At 39.2% G+C, this 18,556-nt stretch overlaps 1 protein-coding gene across 3 annotated transcripts in view; it reads right to left on the bottom strand.

The window, feature by feature from the left end:
• The window catches only part of LOC123940311 (interleukin 1 receptor accessory protein), a 126,487-nt gene that overhangs the window by 33,969 nt on the left and 73,962 nt on the right, over positions 1-18,556 (bottom strand). For all 3 annotated transcript variants that reach the window (XM_046002993.1, XM_046002992.1, XM_046002995.1), the window contains exons 3-4: positions 9,421-9,706; positions 5,882-6,068 (exon numbers count right to left, since the gene is read on the bottom strand). In XM_046002993.1, coding sequence (XP_045858949.1) covers positions 5,882-6,068; positions 9,421-9,706 — 473 coding nt within the window. The remainder of the gene's footprint in view (positions 1-5,881; positions 6,069-9,420; positions 9,707-18,556) is intronic.

The raw sequence follows: 18,556 nt of genomic DNA on the forward strand, positions 1-18,556 counted from the left end.
TCTAGCCTGCTAAATGGCAGCTGAGAGCTTTTCAGCAGTTGCTATCAAGGTAATATCCAACACATCCTCGAAAGTGGTTCCTCTGATCCTCAGTAAGAAGGGGAAAATTGCCTTTGTTTTTACAAGTGCCTCTGGAGAAAACTATTGAAATATCCAGTTATAAAAATGAGAACAAGAAATGATCCAGTAGTATGAAAGTCAGGATGGCTCACCATATTCTAAAGCTTTTGTCTCTGAGTAAATCCAATAATAATAGTAACAACAACAACGGGACCACACTTACCTGTGTCTTTACGCCTATGCATTCAGAAGTCCCTATGTGAATAAACATGCAGCCTCCAATTTATACATGCGTGTGTTCCAAAAGTTCTTTTATAAGCTGGCTATTTGAAATTCAGTAAATCACTTCCAAACCATGGTTCGGTTTTCAGGCTGGTAACAAAACCTGGCTCATTTGACAAACATTTACAGAACATCAATTTAACTCACAGGATTGTCGAACTAGGGACTATGAATTCTGGCTCAGACTGAAGAACTCTTGGCCATATAGAAGACAGCAGGACAGAAGACATGCAGAGAAGAAAAATTCAAGCCCGTCCCATTTCCCCTGCAATTCTGAAAGAGAAACTTCTGATTTTCTGTTCCCACCAATCCCAGTTTTCTGATACCCTTCTGACTTCCCTGGGTGATCGAGCCACTGGTTTCCTTATGGCCCCCAGTCTCCCTTGTGACCTAGCCTGGGTGCAAAGCTGGCTCTGTCCTTCAAAGCACCTTACACTCCAGAAATAAAGATTGAAGCACCCTCCCTGTGTCATTTCTGAAGAGTATTAGCTTTGGAACCCAACGAAAGTGGGTTCCCAGATTCTCCCATTACTGGCTGGACTGTTTCCAGTAAATTATATAAAATAATTTAAAGCTATGGGACCAGGAAAAATCTCTCAACCACTCTGTACTTGAGTCTTCTTAATGATAAAATGGAGAAAATGATAGACCCTACTTCATGTTGAGAGAATTAAAATAATCAAAATATTTGGAAGAATTCCTGTGCTCAGTAAAAGTTAGCTATTACGGTTTACCTCTCTGAGCCTCTGGTTCCTAATGATATCGACCCTGAAGGATGTGGTGAGTATTGCGTATAACATATAAAGTACCCAGTACAAGGTATTTTACTAGGAAAATGCAAGAAATGTTAGTTTCCTTTTCTTTTTCTCAGTTCATCAGTTTTCACCCTATGCCAACAGAAAAACAAATTTGCTGGAACTGATTAATGTGTCTTAACTCTCGCAGTTATTATGAAAAGAAACTATTTCTCCAATGTCAAGGTAGGGAATTCAGCTGATAACAATGGAAAGAGAACTACTGTAGGAGAGCCAAGATATCCACGCAGATGCAGGAGGTGACTGCAGAGGGTAGGAAACAGAAAGCAATGTCAGCCCTGCTATACAGGGACGGGAGAATCCCCCTGCCAAATACCCTGATTTTGTTCCCAAGACTGCAGAACTCTCAGGATTAAAGGGATCAGTCAATTACTCAAAGATGGAGAAATAAAAAGCAGCACATCAATAGCAACCTTTCCAGAATCAGAGAACAGGAAGGATGTCTGTTACTGGGTGTCCTCTTAGTCACCTGACCATTGCTGGGAATGTGCCATTGCATTGTTTTCACTGCTGTGACTTTTTTTTCTTGATTTTACTATGTTTCTTGTCTTCATTCACCCTACGAACATTCTCTCCAGATTTTATCTTTAGCCCTTATCCTTTATGATTTTATATTGTATTTTGTCTTCTTCTTAAGGGATTCAACTATCACAGAGATGCATCCAATTTTCTATCTCCAGTTTAGATTTTTCTTCTACACTCCAGACCCATATACATGTAACCACAACCTACAGGTCACTGTTCCCTAGAGATCTCACAGATATCTCATTGCCCCCAAACCTACTCCTTCTCTGCTGTTTCATACCTTGGTTAATAGCACCAACATTCATCCAACCAGAAAAACAAAAAAAAAATCTAGAAATCTTTGAGGACATAGAGATGGGAAAGTCATAACTTCATCATCAAGAAATAGTCAATCTCATAGGATACATACCTGGACATTTCTCCCTCTTCTTAGAACCAACAATTAATTCTCTTTGGTACTCATATGATAATTAGAATTCCACTTTTTTATAAGAGTAAGAATTCTTATTTATAAACCTGTCTGAATTAAAGTGTAGGATCTTTTTGAAACTATGCAGGGTAGGACATATATCTTATTCATCACTGTGTTCCCCCAAACCCTGACATATTGCATTGAATACAATTGATCTTCAACAGCTGTTGAATGTATACAGGGATGACAGTAAAAAAACAAAGGAAGTGAAAACTGACATGGAGATAGGCATAGATAAGTAGCTTTGGGATTATATTAGGGAAAAAATATTTCTAGCTGGAAAGAAGAGAGAACATTCCATGAAGGCGGTAGAATTTGAACTGTTCTAAAGAAGGAAGAGGGGGCCTTCCAGGGAGGTATGCATCAAGAAAAAGGGGAAAAAATAGAATATATAAGGAAATAAATTAATTTTTTTCAGACCATTGAGTATTCAAAGTATAGGAAAAGTGAACAGGGTTAGAGATGAGAGAACTCAATTGCAGGTAAATAGAAGAACATTTTTTTAATTGGAAAATGCATCATACTTATTAATGTAAAATTGTTAATATTATTCTTTTAATCATTTTTTATGCTGTCTGCTATGGAACACTATGATCATATAATATACAATGATAACTGTACCTGTACATAGCCTCAAAAGTATAAATTCAGGCTATGTCTTATTTCAGCTACACCCACTCACTGCACCCCAAGATTATTGTGAAGCAAATCACAGACATTATATAATTTCACTTGTAAAGATTTTTATGTATATCTCCAAATGACAAGACTTTGTCTTTGGCAAGCATAACTATAGTATTATTATAACAATTTAAAAAGTGACAACTCATTGTATTATCAATATTCTGTGTTCAGAGTTCCCTGGTTTTCTCATAACTTGCTCTATAGCTTGTCTGAAGAAAATACAATCTAATTAAGGTCCATACATTGCAACTAGTTGTTATGTATCTTAAGTCAGTCTTTCTCTCTTTCATTTTCTTTCTCCTTCCTCCCCTCCCTGTCTCTTAATCATTTTATTTTAGCATAAAATACACACAAAAATCACTCAAAGGTATGTATGAGTTCATGCATTCTTATAAAGCAAATACTTTGTAATACTTTGTCCAGCATAGAATGTTACTGGTCACCCCTGAAGGCCTTCCACATGCCCCATGTCAATCACAGCTTATTTCCTCCCCCCACGAAAGTAGCCACTATCCACACTTTCATGGTAAAATCAATTTCTTATTTTTCATTTATAATTTTATCACCTACATGACCATCCTTAGACACTATAGTTTCATCCAATGTTAAACGTGTCTTACATATCTCAAAACCTACACATTCCCACACCATGCCTTTCTTTTCCTTGTAATTTATCTGTTGAATAATCCAGGACATTTGGCCTATAGAATTTTCCAGTCTGGATTTTGCTAACTGCAAACTGATGGTATAGATCAATACATTCCTCTGTTCTCTCTATATTCTGCAAAATGGCAGTAGGATCCAAAGGGTTTTTTGGGTTTTGTTTTGTTTTGTTTTTTTCAGACTCAGGTTTAATCCATTTGGCACAATTATAAGTGATATTTTATTCTTTCATGAGAAGGAATATGTCTAGCTGTTCCCTTTCTTATGATGGTATCAGTCACTGATGCTTCATGCTCAGATTTATTCGTTCATTAGGGGCTGCAAAATGATTATATACTTTTATAAAAACACATTTCTCTGCACTATTTCATTACTCAGTGCACATTTCTTACAGGAAAAGCGAATAAATAGCTGATTTTTTCCCTTTATTCGTTTTCAAGATAACAAATTGATTTCCTATCATCCACTAAATGTGACCAATTATTTTAAAATATCATTATGAACTTATGGATTTAAATTTAATTCATAAGATTCAACCCATTGTGATTAATAACCTTACTGAAGTTCAAATTGTTCCATTATTGGCCAATGGAAAACTCTTAAAGTTGGCTCCTAAGTCATTTCATTAATGACTTAAACCATTAGATGCTAACATTTTAAACTATGATTATGAATTGCCTATTTCTTCTTTTAAATCTGTCAACTTTTGCTTCATGCAGTCAGACACACTGCTGCGAGGCACATATACTTGTACTATTTTTATGACTTCCTGATGAATTGACCCTTTTATTATTCTGAAAAGTCCTCTTTATCTCTGGCAATACTCATTGTCTACAGTCTACTTTATGTGTTACTGGTATATCCATTCTAACCTTCCTATTTTTATTCATCATTTATCTTTAATTTTAAATTCCTTCTCCTTTCCACTTTCTGTTCATCTTAAGGCATTATCTCTCATGTTCATTTGCTGTTATGTCCCTCTTAGTTTTAGCTTCCTTTCTGAATGACTTATTTTCATCTTCCTAACTTTCTAATTTTGGATGTTTCTAATTCTTATTGATCTATGTTATTCTTTCACATCTCATTTCTTAATATCTTTTAGCTCATTTTTTAACTAGTAAGTCACATTATATTCCTCTGGCATGCTTTCTTTTTCTTGGTAGAAATGTTATTCTGCTTCATATTCTCCTTTTTCTTCTCAAGTTTGAATGGGATTTTACCTTGGTTCTTTTGTTTTAAGGTTTGATTTGTATCTGTTTAGAGAAAGAGAGCACATGCAAGCAGGGAGAGGGGGTGAGGGAGAAAGAGAATCCGAAGCAGACTCTGTACTGAGCGTGGAGCCCGACATGGGGCTCAATCTAAGAACCCTGAGATCATGACCTTAGCCCCCAGGCACCCCTATCCTGGCACTTTTTGTTACTCATTTTTATGTTAAATGTGTTTTTTTCTGCGCTTTTGAATTTGGCAGGATTTTCTAACTTCACAGAGCTCCCTCTTCCAAACTATGATCTTGAGATTTGTTGAGTCTGCTGCTTCCGAACTTCTTACTATGGGCCTCTTGGACTCATTCTCTGTTAGAGAGTTAAACTCTTCCTAACTTCAACTCCTGTTCTCAAACTGGCCCCCTATACTTTACAGTGAGGATCGTTGGTTCCTTGTTCTCCAGTCTAGCAGAGACCACATGACTTCCATCTGTCCCCCTTCCCTAGACACTGATTCTATATGTGGTTTGTTTCACTTATGTCATCGAAAGTGATTCTTGTGGCTAACTCATCCCTGAGTTTGTTCTAAATGTTGTCCAGTAGTTTTTAGCTTTGGCATATGTGGGTATTTGAGGAGATTAAAAAAAAATAATAATAAGGCTGCTGCCACAGGTGCCATCTTCCAACATCTTCATTTTTGACTAAATACTTGCCAAGTCTCTCAGATGTAGAAGAGACCACAGATGGACTGTGCCCACAAATGAGGATAAACATGAGAACACACACAGATAGTAGAATACAGTGCTGACTAATCAAGGAGCTGACATTCACCAGATGAGCGAGCAGCTTCTGACCTCACTCAGCAGTGAAAAGAGCATGCAGACATTTCTCAAATGGTATCTCACAGGAAGTTAATAGAAATATGGTAGTTCTAGTTGCCCAGTGAATGTAATTAGGAAATGGTGAGTTGAGACAAAGCATTCTTCACCACTTCCTCAAAATGGCACACAAATAAATAAAAATGGCACAAAGTAAGGACGTGGTAAAAGATCTGCATACAGTTATTAAGGAAGAAATAAAAAATCTGACAAGAAAAATCTCAGTTTCAACATTAACTCAAGAATCAAGGACAGACATTGCTATTTTAGAGAGCATAAGATGCTCCTGAGTTTGCTTACCATGTACCAAGTGATGGTTGGTTTGACAGTGGAAGGAAAGAACCCATCTACATTTGGACACGTGATCTTCTGAACACCATACTCTATATACAGCTTATGCAGTGGGAGTTTCATGGAGGAATTGAAGCAGCTGTCTTTCTGAACCACTTCCAGGGGAAATGCAACTTTGCTGCAGTATGTGGTGTTCCTGAAAAGAGAAATAGCTAATAAATGGGCAATCGCCTTTGCATTGGATTTGATGCAGCAACCACATGAAAATGAGCTAAGTGAAATAATGCTGTGTATTGAGATTTCATTTACATGTGAGTTCACAAAGAAATTAAGTGCGTTATGGAGGTATTTCCTCTACCAATTTGATGTCACAAAATAAAAACAGACACAATTAGCTACTGTTCATATACTAAAATATTTACATTTTATGATGACTGGGCAATTGTATTTACATTTGAATGTCCACACAGATCATATAGTCTGCCTAGGGGCTCTTCTCCTCCCTTATACAGGGGTAATTTTCAGCTTCATATGATATATTCTCTGACTTAAAAAAATAATGGCAGTGGTAGGACTGATTTTTCTGGTTTCCAAAGTAAAATCTGGATGTTACCCTTGGAGGAATATTGAAACAAGAATACAAGTGATGCAATCCTGGAGGATGAATCTTAATTTATGGCCCTAAGACATCAGGCCTTTGCTTTTACATGGGTCAGTTTAAGGACATTCTCCATTAGGAATCACCTCAGGACTGTGGCAATCTTCTGGTGTCTCCACCAGACAAGTTCACTTCTAGATTTTCTTTAGGGATAGAGAAGATAAGCAGACAGGTAAACTGAAGAGATGGCCATCTGGAAATTGATAAATCACATTAAAGGAATACTCAGGCCTTAACAGCCACGCTGCTCCCATAAATGTAAAGGTTAGAAAAGTTTGAGGAAGAGCTCTAGATAAGTAGGAAACATAAAAAAGAGTTAATGAAACACTAAAATGCAGAGGAGAGAACAAGGTCATCCAGAAAAGCTACTGATGACGCTTTCCCAGCTATTTCCGATGTACACCTGTAACAGATTGACAATTGCCAAAGATGGAAAGGAGATTTTAGGCTGCTTTTCTCATTGGGTGGATACTAATGCCAGAGCTCTCAGACACAGACTGACGTGCCTAAGGTCACCAGCTGAGTAGCATAAGGGCTGGGATGCCAGCCTGGTTTCTGTGTCTTTTCATCCCATGCTCTTTCCACTATAATCTGTCTTAACCTCTCCTACAAGGCTGTCTTGGACACAAATAGTGGACAATGCTCTTTGGAAGCCTAAAAACTAGTCTAGAGTTCATTCCAATAAAACTAAAGATTCGGGTGAAAACCTCAAAAGGGCCTTCAGAGGTTCCAAGGGACTCCCAAGGCCACAATGATGAAAATGTGTTCTGTGACAGGGAAGTCCTTTTTCACTTAATTGTAACACAGCTTAAATATATCAAAACGTAGTCACATTTCTCCATCAGAGAATGGTCAATATCCATGAGAGACAAAGGGCGTTCAGAAGACAGTGTGGGACTATCTATTCTTACGTCATTCTATGCTGTTGTATCATTATATCATTCAGTCCTATTGTTATGGGCTGAATTGTGTCCCCCAAATTCAGACAGTGAATACTTAACCTCCAGTAATTCAGAATGTGACCATATTTGGAGACAAGTCTTGAAAGAGGTGATTAAGGTAAAATGAGTATGGTGGGCCCTAATCCAATATGATTGATATGCTTATAAGAACAGGAGAATAGGACAGAGATAATGCAGGGGGTAGATCATGTGAAGAGATAGAAAGAAGATGGTGGTCCACAAACCAAAGAGAGAGAAATGAGACCAGCCCTGCCAACACCCTGATCTTGGAATTCTAGCCTCTAGGACTGCAGAACACACATTTCTGGTATTTTAAGCCACTTTTCTGCGGTATTTTGTTTTCGTAGCCCTAGCAAACTAATAGGTGCATACTGAACCTATTAAACAGTAGGAAACTGTGCAAAAAGCAAAACAAAACAAAAACAAACCATAATCCACAAACCAGATGGGAATTTTAAAAAAACAAAGTAAGTCTTGGAAGCTAAAAGGGGAACTTGGGAAAAGAGTAGCCAAAGATCTAAGCCTTAAAAATGATTATTCTTTTTTTTTTTTTTTTAATATTTTATTTACTTGACAGAGAGAAATCACAATTAGGCAGAGAGGTAGGCAGAGAGAGAGGAAGAAGCAGGCTCCCTGCGTGGCAGAGAGCCCCATGCGGGGCTTGATCCCAGGACCCTGAGATCATGACCTGAGCCGAAGGCAGAGGCTTTAACCCACTGAGCCACCCAGGTGCCCCAAAAATGATTATTCTTTAGAGGGGCCTCGGTTGTTGTTGGTTTTTTTTTTTTTTTTTTTCTTTTAAAGATTTTATTTATTCATTTGACAGAGAGAGAGAGCGAGAGAGCACACACAAGTAGACAGAGAGGCAGGCAGAAGTGGAGGGAAGCAGGCTCTCTGCTCAGCAGAGAGCCTGATGTGGGGCTCGATCCCAGGACTCCGAGATCATGACCTGAGCCAAAAGCAGAGGCTTTAACCCACTGAGCCACCCAGGCACCCCAGGCCTCAGTTTTTAAAGGTTTTTGTTGTTGTTGTTCGTTTGTTTTGTTTTGTTTTGTTTTGTTCAGAACAAAAACAATATTAATCTGTGGTAATAGAAGAATAAGTATATTACGGTTTAAAATGCAAAATCTGGGGCACCTGGGTGGCTCAGTGGGTTAAAGCCTCTGCCTTCAGCTCAGGTCATGATCTCAGGGCCCCACATTGTGCTCTCTGCTCGGCAGGGAGCTTGCTTCCTCCTCTCTCTCTGCCTGCCTCTCTGCCTACTTGTGTTCTTTGTCTGTCAAAAAATAAATAAAATATTTTTAAAAAATGCAAAATCTACATGAATTTTCAAGATTCAACAAAGTGGATCTGAAAGAAATTTTGCAGTATTGGTGGGGTTCTTTGGATTATATTCTTAGATTTCCAGTGATATGGTGTTTATTTGCTTTGTAAGGTAATTTTGGTGAAAAAGTTTAAAAGGCATTATTCTAAATACATTTGATATCTCCCAAATATTCTTTTTCCATAAGGCATCCTAAGGCTTTCTTCTGTATCAGGGACATCGAAAGGTACCAAGAACAACTGAAATGAATGGGTTCTGCTCTTCACCGTGCTCAGGGCCTAGGGAAATAGATGCTTTCAGGTGAAGCAGAAATGCAGGCAGGTTCTAATATCAGGGAAAAGGAAAAAAATAAACAAGGTTCCATCATTAGATAATCTTGATATATGTCAGGGTTTGAAAAGGAACCAGTTATGGAGAAAGATCTCAGGAGCACAACCGTTTTCTCTGCACACCTCGTGGGCAACCCCTGCTAATCCACCGAGGTGAGGTGTAACTCTTTCTAGATGTTTCCTTCCCTTCCATAGCTTCATAGCAGATGGATCCTCTAGATAAAAGCCCAGGAACTAAAGGGAAAAGAGAAAGCCCCCACCAAGAATCAGGCTACCTTAACATGCAGGTGTAGTTGCCGGTGTCATTGAGGAGGGTGGGTCGGAACCAGAGCACGTCTTTCTCCTTACTAATGCGGTTGTCGGGGAGGCGGAAGTTAATTGGCTCCTCCAGGTCCCGGTCCTGCCTCGTCCAATACCAGATCAGAGTCAGGCCAGCTGAGTGAGCTGTGCTGTAGTTGTATTTCAAGAAGTGTTCAAAGAGCGGGCACTTGAGGCGAGCTGGCTCATCTTCAAACACTTGGATCTGCCTCATGGTATCTAGTCCCCAGTCATCACAGCGTTCTAGAATGATCAAAAAAAGGAAGAAAGGTCTCGTGAGTCACCTCATGATAAAGGCCTTCTCAGGACACCCAGTCTTTTCCAGGAATCCCCCTGTCTGGTGATGTTCAGTAGCCTGTCTGTAATAATTGCGTGGAATGGGCACTGTGGGATGAAGAAATGATTTCTGTATCTTCCTTTAGCATCTTTTCATTACCTCTTGGATAACAATTTGATCTGATGACTTGAGCTTGTCATGCCCTATAAGGTATGGGGGAGAATCTCACCTGAAAAAGAAAGCATGTGCTCTTTCACCCTCTGGAGACAGAGGAGGTTCTGAGGAGAAAATTGTAACTGAAAAGATAACCCTCCAAGACTCGGTTCTTCCCATGTCTCCTGATTTGGGGGTTAGACCTGCCCAGGCAAAGAGATCTACATCATAGTCTCAGGAGCAAAACTATATATGTAATAAATAAAATGAAGTTTGTCACTAAAGTTTATGGTTGTGTATTAAGACTTCATTTTTGTGGCAGCAGATAATTGAGAGAATAATTAAATTTGTGGTACTTTAATTTTGATAAAAGCAAAGAATCTGAAGCTTTATGACTTGCAGAAGGATTTGTAAGCAATAAATCCTTACGTAAGTAATAGATCTCTGAGAAATTTAACAAACTGGCTTTTCTGAGACTCAACAAATTACTATTGCTTATAATTTCTATGCCTTTAATAAGAAACACCTTTTACAATCCAATATAAAAAGAAAGAATTGGAAAGATCAAAATGTTGTTCACACCAATATAAATGTGATAGCAATTTTTTAAATAAAACATCTATCTTACCAGATTCTTCAAATACATTTTCATTAAAGCTATGGAGTTGCAGAATCAGCTCATTCGGTTTACAGGATATTACAACCACAGTTTTTCAGGTACATATGTCAGATGGAATATATACAACCATTTTCACTCCTTTCTGAAACTCCACTAAAACCAAAATAATTTTTTCAAGACTTAACCCCAAGTAAGAGCAAGAACAGGAGAAAAGCTAGTAACAACATCAAAATTGACAAACTATAACCATTTAAATACTTTGCTTTGTTTTGGTTTTTGTCTATTTATACACCATGGCTTTCGTCCTGTCTCCTAGAGCTGAGAAATGATATATTTTTATCAAATTAAAGAAATGCTCAACTGTTTAAAAAAATAAAATTAATGGGCGCCTGGGTGGCTCAGTGGGTTAAGCCGCTGCCTTCAGCTCAAGTCATGATCTCAGGGTCCTGGGATCGAGTCCCACATCGGGCTCTCTGCTCAGCGGAGAGCCTGCTTCCCTTCCTCTCTCTCTACCTGCCTCTCTTGTGATTTCTCTCTGTCAAATAAATAAAAAAAATCTTAAAAAAAAATAATAAAATTAATGGATAAATCCTCAACCTGCAGGGGAAAGCTGGGGAGCACACCAAAGTGCAATTCAGAATACTAGGAACACCCAGAAGGAACTGACAGCCCCATGATAGGGAATCACTATTGCCATTTGCCCATTATCTCTGGGTTCGCCTTCTAGGCATATTGTAAGAATCTACTTTCCTGGCCCTTTGGAGGAGAGCCCATGTGACTGAGTTTGGCCAATATGGTGTAGTGTCACTTGTGTTGCTATCTTAAGGGCTCGAGCATATTTTACCATGCTCCCTTTTCTTCTGCTCTGACAAATATAAAAGTGCAGAGACTAAGCCTCCTCCTTTAGCTTGGTCCCTTGATGTAAATGACATACAGCAAAAGAAGGGGGAAAAAAAAAAAAAGAAAAAGAAAAAAAAAAACAACCAGAAGAGATCTGTTAATTAAGTAAGTTGATGAAAATAGACAATCCACAAAAATATTTTCTAAAATTATGGAAAAAGAGAAGATTCTAAAAACTGTTAAAGAGTAAGAAAAGAGACCAAAAAATGATCATATACAAGAGACAGGAATCAGAATGGCTATGGGAATTTCAAAAAAACAAGACTAGAAGCTGGAAGATAATGAAGGAATATAGGTGAAGGGAAATTATATCCAATCGTGAATCTAAACCCAAGGAAACAATCAACTGTGAAGGTAATGTTTTCAGACACATCAAGACTCAGTAATTTTCCTTCCCATATGCTCTGTATCAGGAGGCTTCTGAGGGACTTTTTACCAAAATGAGAGGGGGAAAAAAAAAAGAGAGAAAATTATGGGATTGAGGAAGAGGGGATCCAATTCAAGAGAGAGGGGAAAGGAATCCCCAGAATAACATGAAGGGGATCCCAGGCTAACAGCTATGCAGCAGGGTTTGGGGTGAACCAGTGTAAGTAAAAGGTAATAGAAATCTTCAATTGAAAAAAGAATAATTGTGACTAATAAATTATCTGATGAAATTAGCACTGTGGAAAATTGTGCTAAAAGGCAATTATAAAGTATGAAAACAGTTACCCCAAAGGTCCAAATTAAAGTAAGCTTATGAAGGCAAGGCACTTAATAACGTCCAAAAATAAGGAAGTAAACATAGTCATAGTTCATTAATATGTGAAGGCATATTAATTAAATGATTATTGATCTAACCAAATATTGTAGTATTATTAGCTGGAGAGGAATGGGTAAGGAAGGGAGAGGGGATGGCCATTTAAGAGAGAAAAACATCAATGAGATGTTTATTAACTACGGACTATAATTAAAAAGTGAACAAAGTAGTGTCTAGGGTTGACTAAATGAAAAATAGTAATATACACAAGTTGATTAGCAAAATATAGATAGGAAATGCTAGAAGAAATAAATAAAATACTTAAAAGTGGTGGCTTCTGAAGAAGAGAGCTAACAGATGTGAGGAAAGTTGAGGCAGAAAGAGTATTTTTTTATAAGCATTTTAATATATTGGCCTTCAAAAAAATCTCCATGAATGATTTCCTTTGAACATCATTAAAATAATAATTAGGAAAAGAAAAAGGAAGGTAGGAAGGGCATATCCATCATGCAACAAAATTGGCAAAGCCATTCTCAGTGTTTAACCATCCTAATTGTATTTCCTCTCTGTTAGGAAAAAAACCCTTGATTTCATTTTTTAATTCCAAAATTTGTATCAATATGCTTTGAATTTCACTTTTGCATTATAAGGTGATAGTTTAAAAAAAAAAAAAGAAGCATAGGCAGTTGGGCAGCTGTGGTGTCTGGAATGTCTCCATATTATTTGTTATCTGCATAACAAAGATGCTACCTCCCTCTGCACTGCATAAAAATATTCTTTATGCTGTTCCTAAAGGCACCTCTTTCAAGAGCTCTGCACTATTTGTCCAAATCTGGACGATGGTAGAGGCAAGACGATTAAATGAAAATTATCCTCTTTCCTGCTATCCTACTCTCTAATATATCTCAATTCAGATCGCCCCTACTTGGGCCAGTAGACAACAGTCTTGGGCCATGACTCTCTTAACAGGAACACTGGTAAACTGGAGGGAAAGAGGAAGCCTTTCTGAGGGTTAATGGTGCCTTGATTAAAGGAGACTCCCTGACACCAATATTACAAATTGTCACTTTGTTTGGTCCCTGGAGGTCTTTACCATCCAGGGAATGATTAATAGTAAGAGAGATGATAAGTGACAGGTCAATTTATCTCGTGTAAAAAGTAGGAGAATGCACACTGCGGAGAGGGAGATGAATAGAGAGCTGGTGTGACATCTCAACCACAAGTTAGTGAGACACCTCACCAACTTAGGAAGTACGAAATGGAACTCTGGCGACCACAAGGGCAGAAGTGGCAGAGACTATCTAAGTATTCAGGAACCCGTTTCCCTTGGCCCATATGGATTCTACATAGATACCCTCAGCAACTGAATTGGGGCCATTTGTTTTGGTTCTGGCCAATGAATGAGGCCAGGAATGAATTAACTTCAAACTCCCAGCACAAACTCTGACGCTTTCGCCTGCCCTCACATGGAGACCCCAAGGGCCAGAAAAGTTTGAATAGGGTCGCCTCACAGGATGGAAGGAGACTAGATCTCTGTCACTGCTTAGAGCAGAGCTCCACACAGATGTCATTGCTCTCTCAAAGAGCTGTAGTTGAACAAAAAAATCAGCTTCTGTGGTGTTGATTTAAATCACTGAGACTGGGGTGCCTGGTTGGCTCAATGGGTTGGGCCTCTGCCTTCGGCTCAGGACATGATCTCAGGGTCCTGGGATTGAGCCCCACATCTGGCTCTCTGCTCAGCAGGGAGCCTGCTCCCCACTCCCCACCCCTGCCTCCCTGCCTCCTTGTGATCTCTCTTTCTGTCAAAGAAATAAATAAAATCTTTTTAAAAATAAATAAATAAATCACTGAGACTTGGGGGGCATGTTGTTACAATGACTAGCTTTTCCTATCTTGACTATTAAAAGAAGGCAGAATTTTCCTTCTATAACAATTCAGTAAGTCAAGCACAGACACATTTTAAAACAGCGTTTGTTAAAGGACCTTACATACTAAAATTCAAACATAGATCAATCACCAAGATTTGGGGCTGATTCCTGAGACTTAATATCTTTTCAATCAATTTAAATGCGATTCATCTGAAAGTGGAAAAGAGATCATTACACCTGGTAGGTATCTCCCTTACAGAATTTTCCATGGGCCAAATAAACATATCGATAAAGTGATTCAGCCTCCATTCCATTAGGGACTGAAAACACACATACCAGTATTCCTAAACATTAGCCAAAAAAGGTATTGAGCTTTTCCTATGGGGTATTTGCCCATTTGAAATTTGTTCTGTGAGTTTTTAAGTTTCCCTCACCGGCCACCTAAGGGTGTTTTGTCAAAGCATTTTAAATTATTCAATGACAAAATAAAAATAAAATCTATGGCAACAGGCTGCAGTGTCATGTAATACCAAATTAATTATATGATTCACTGCAGGCACCAGCCGAAGAAAAGACTGGGAAAAGAGGCTGTTATGCAAATAGATTTGTCTCTAATAACAGCGAAGGGAATTTAGCAAGTTATTGGCACAGAGAATTACCTTTTTGTTTAGAATGTCCCTTCTTACCCAGTTGACTCCACAGTAGAAGTCCTCTCTAAATTGGCCTTCAACATGGGGAGCCACAAAGTCATCGTTTCCCTCAGCCAGAGGATTTCTTAAGGCTGAGGCTTGGTGGCACAGAGGACTAATGGAATGTGCAAGCCTCCCAAAGCCAAGTCACTGGAAAATCCAACCCACGCTCCTGACAGCAATTAGCATTTATATAGCAGGGTATACATTTTAACTAATTAATCTCACAACACCCTCTTGGGCTTTCATGCCCATTCCCACATTACATGCCAGGAAACGGAGACAGAGAGATTAATTGACTTACTTTTGCCTGAGTGGTAGCACAAATAAAAGCTGCCTGAACATAGATCTCGGATGCTTGTCCCAAATCTGTGCTCACACATTCAAGCAAGATATTTCCCACAGGAAAGCTATTCATATATTTGTATTTATTAAATATTCATTCAGAACCTGCTGTGAGCAAGGAACTGTGCTGGGTGATGCGGTAGAGAGACATGTAGTCTTAAAAATTCAGGGAGCTCAGGTATAGAAAAGAAAGAGGAAAAGATTTAAATACTGAAAGACCTGAGGTAGAATTATATTCCACGAGTAATTATTTGTCATGGGCCCCGTATTTGACATATCACCTTGGACAAAATGCTTCCCCTCTCAGACTCAGTTTCTGCCTGTGTCCCATGCCTGCCTCGTAGTGCTGAATGAGGATTAAAGGGCGCAGTAGAATGAAAGGAGCTTAGTACCTATTGGGCCTGAAAAATCTGAGTAGGTCCCTGCCTGTCAGGAAGCTGACAACCTGGGAAAAAAGAAACTAAATGAAAATACCTGGTGAAATGAACCAACTATTGTAACAGGCTTCTAGGCAGGAGAACAGCTATTATATGATTATATTCTATTCTGTTAGGTGGGGGATGGCAAGGGTAGTCCTGAGATTGGATTGTGATCAGAAACAGTCTCTTTTTTGACATCCTCAACTGGAACTCCGTGTGCTTTAAAAACTGTCCCGTCGGTACATTCTAGGAATCTTACGTAGGCCCGAGGGCAGAGACTAAGTATCATGGAAAGGCTGGTTTTACAATACATTCTTACAGTTTTGCTTAATTTTGTGTTTCTAAAGGTGTGCGTGGCTTCTCAGGAAATCTGAGCCTGAGCCTGTGATCCAGGGAGAATCCAAGGTGTGAGCAATGTTGCATGAGTGGCAGGATGACAAAGAGTAAGGCAACAGGTTAAGAGTAGGTGAGTTTCTGAGGCAAGATACAGGGTGCCAGACACGGAAACACTAGCAGGAGCCCTGATGGAAGAGGCGTGTGGCACAGAGCCCAGAGAGCAGCACGATGGAGGATAACAGACAGGATTCAGAGGCAGGCTTTGACACCTTCTGGCTTTATTAATTCATTTAAAAACTACATACTGAGCATCCTGTCCCATGGCAAATGCTAAAGTTGAGGCTCAGAATACACTGGGGAACAAAACAAGGTTGCATGGAGCTCACATAACACAGGGAGACTGACGATAAACAGTTGACACACTAAGTAAGAAATGTATAGCGTATCCTGGAAGGTAAGTCAGTGGAACAAAGAAACACATGAAACCTGGTAAGACAGATCAGGCATGATGGAAGGGGAAGAGGGAAGAAGGAGGAGCATGCAATTTTAAAGAGGGTAGTCAGGGTAAGTCCCTCCGCCATTATGAACCTCAGCTTCCCAAACCAGAAATTCAAGTTCATACTTGAATTTATTTGAATGTACTCTACTCTGTAGAGTAGTTATAAAAACTGAATGAGCCCAAGACGTAAAGTACTATACATAGCAACTGTAAAGTCAATGCACATATTACCTACGATTACCCTGTGGACTGCCATTTTCTACGGAAAACACTTTCCTCACTCCAGTCTACTGAAGAGACTGCTAGACATGTCCATTTAGCATGTCCACACACACCCCCTTTTTCAAAAGTATGGGAATTGTTATCTGGGAACAGAGCAATTCAGGATAAAGGCTACATTTCCCAAGCTTTCCTCTCACTGGGAAGTGTTTAGGTGACATAGTTCTGACCAATGGGATACGTTTGAAATTTCATGATTCTAAAACCCATTCTGGAGAGGTGCTCATGTCTTTCTCTGTTTCCTATGCTCCTGTTCCCATCCCATTTTCTATGCTCCTGTTCCCATCCCATTTCCTATGCTCCTGTTTTCATCCCATTTCTCCCATTCTGCTGCTTGGAATATGGATGTTACATCATGGACCATGAGAAGGAAGGCCACACTCATTAAATGGTTGAATAGGAAAGTGAAGGGAGTTACATAAGGTGCTGCCTCACCAGCCCTGAGCTTTCTAGCTCTAGACTTTATGTGAGAAATAAACTTCTGTATACCCTTGCTACTCCGAGCATGCCCACAACCCACCAGCGTCATCAGCAGCTTGTGAGCTTGTCAGAACTGCAGATCTTCTGCCCAGACTAACTGAATCAGAATCTACAGTTGAATAAGAGCCTCAGATGATTCCTAAACCATTAACATTAGCTAGTATTAGTTTAAACCACTGTTATTTTCTGTCTCCTTCTTCACAGCTAGTCATCATACTAAAGGATAACAATGTCTTATTTCATCTGTTCAAGTCAGCAAGTTGTTGAACAACGTGTGAGGTTATCTCCACCCCGTAAGTCTACCTCTGATGGATTACATATAAAAACATATAATTGCTTTTTGTCCCTCCATGGAAAAAAATATTTTAAAATATTTTTTATTTCTAGCACTGTTATGTAGTGAACAACCAGTTAAAAAAAAAAAAAAAAACCCACAAACTACATTTCCTAGAGTAGGATGTAAGTAGAAAAAATACCATTAAAACAGATTTCTTTCTTTCTTTTTTTTTTTTTTAATTCAGGGAAGAGCTACTCAAGCAAAGGTCTAGAAAGTGTTTCTGAAGTTCTGTGGTTATCAACTAAGTTATCAAAAGAAGAGAGAGAAGTCGGGGTGGGGGAGGAAGAAACCGAGTGGCTGTGAGCATCCATCAGACATCCTCATGTCGCTTGTGCTGTTCAACAACACTGCGCTAATAACTCGGCAGATGGTTTTCCTGGACCAGATAATTAGACATACCTTACTCCCACCAAAAAAGGGAGTTTTCTTGATCGAGTAATTTGAAGAAAATGAGAAATAGCCCTGAGCAAATAAGATTTGCCAGATAAGGAAAGAATGCCAAATTCAGAAAGCTGGTTGACGGGGGCAGGGGGGTGGGGGATCCACGAGCTACAGCTGTAATTTTGCAGGTGTCATTAGAGTTTGTTCCTAGAACAAGTTTTATTCCCGACTGTGTGACATTCCTCCCTGCAGCATGGGACATTCATCTTGATGCTGACCTGAAGACTGCTATTTTATATCAATTGAAAGGGGTGAGTCTGGGGGGTGTCTGGGTGGCTCAGTCAGGTAAGCATCTGCCTTTAGCTCGGGTCATGATCCCAGGGTCCTGGGACTAAGTTCAGCATCAGGCTCTCTGCTCACCAGGGGGGTCTGCTTCTCCCTCTCCTTCTCCCTCTGCCCCTCCCTCCTGCACATGCATGCTCTCACCCCAATACATAAATAAAATCTTTAAAAAAGGGGGGGTGAGTCTGGCCAGTTTAAAAAAAAAAATGAGGAGAAAATAATTACCAGGCAAACATGAAAACAAAGAAAATAATGAAAAGGAAGAGGTTAAAAAAAATAAAGGAAAATGAACCCTCACAGATGAAAACAACAAAATCTATGAAGTTTAAGTTCAGAACATATACCATTGTAGGTGCTACTTAAGGGTACAAAATCAAATTATCTAAAGGATGTCTGAGAGCTGGGGTATTTCAGAACCGAATTATCATTG

This window comes from Meles meles, chromosome 4 (assembly GCF_922984935.1).
Source record: "Meles meles chromosome 4, mMelMel3.1 paternal haplotype, whole genome shotgun sequence".
In the NCBI taxonomy this organism is placed as follows: domain Eukaryota; kingdom Metazoa; phylum Chordata; class Mammalia; order Carnivora; family Mustelidae; genus Meles; species Meles meles.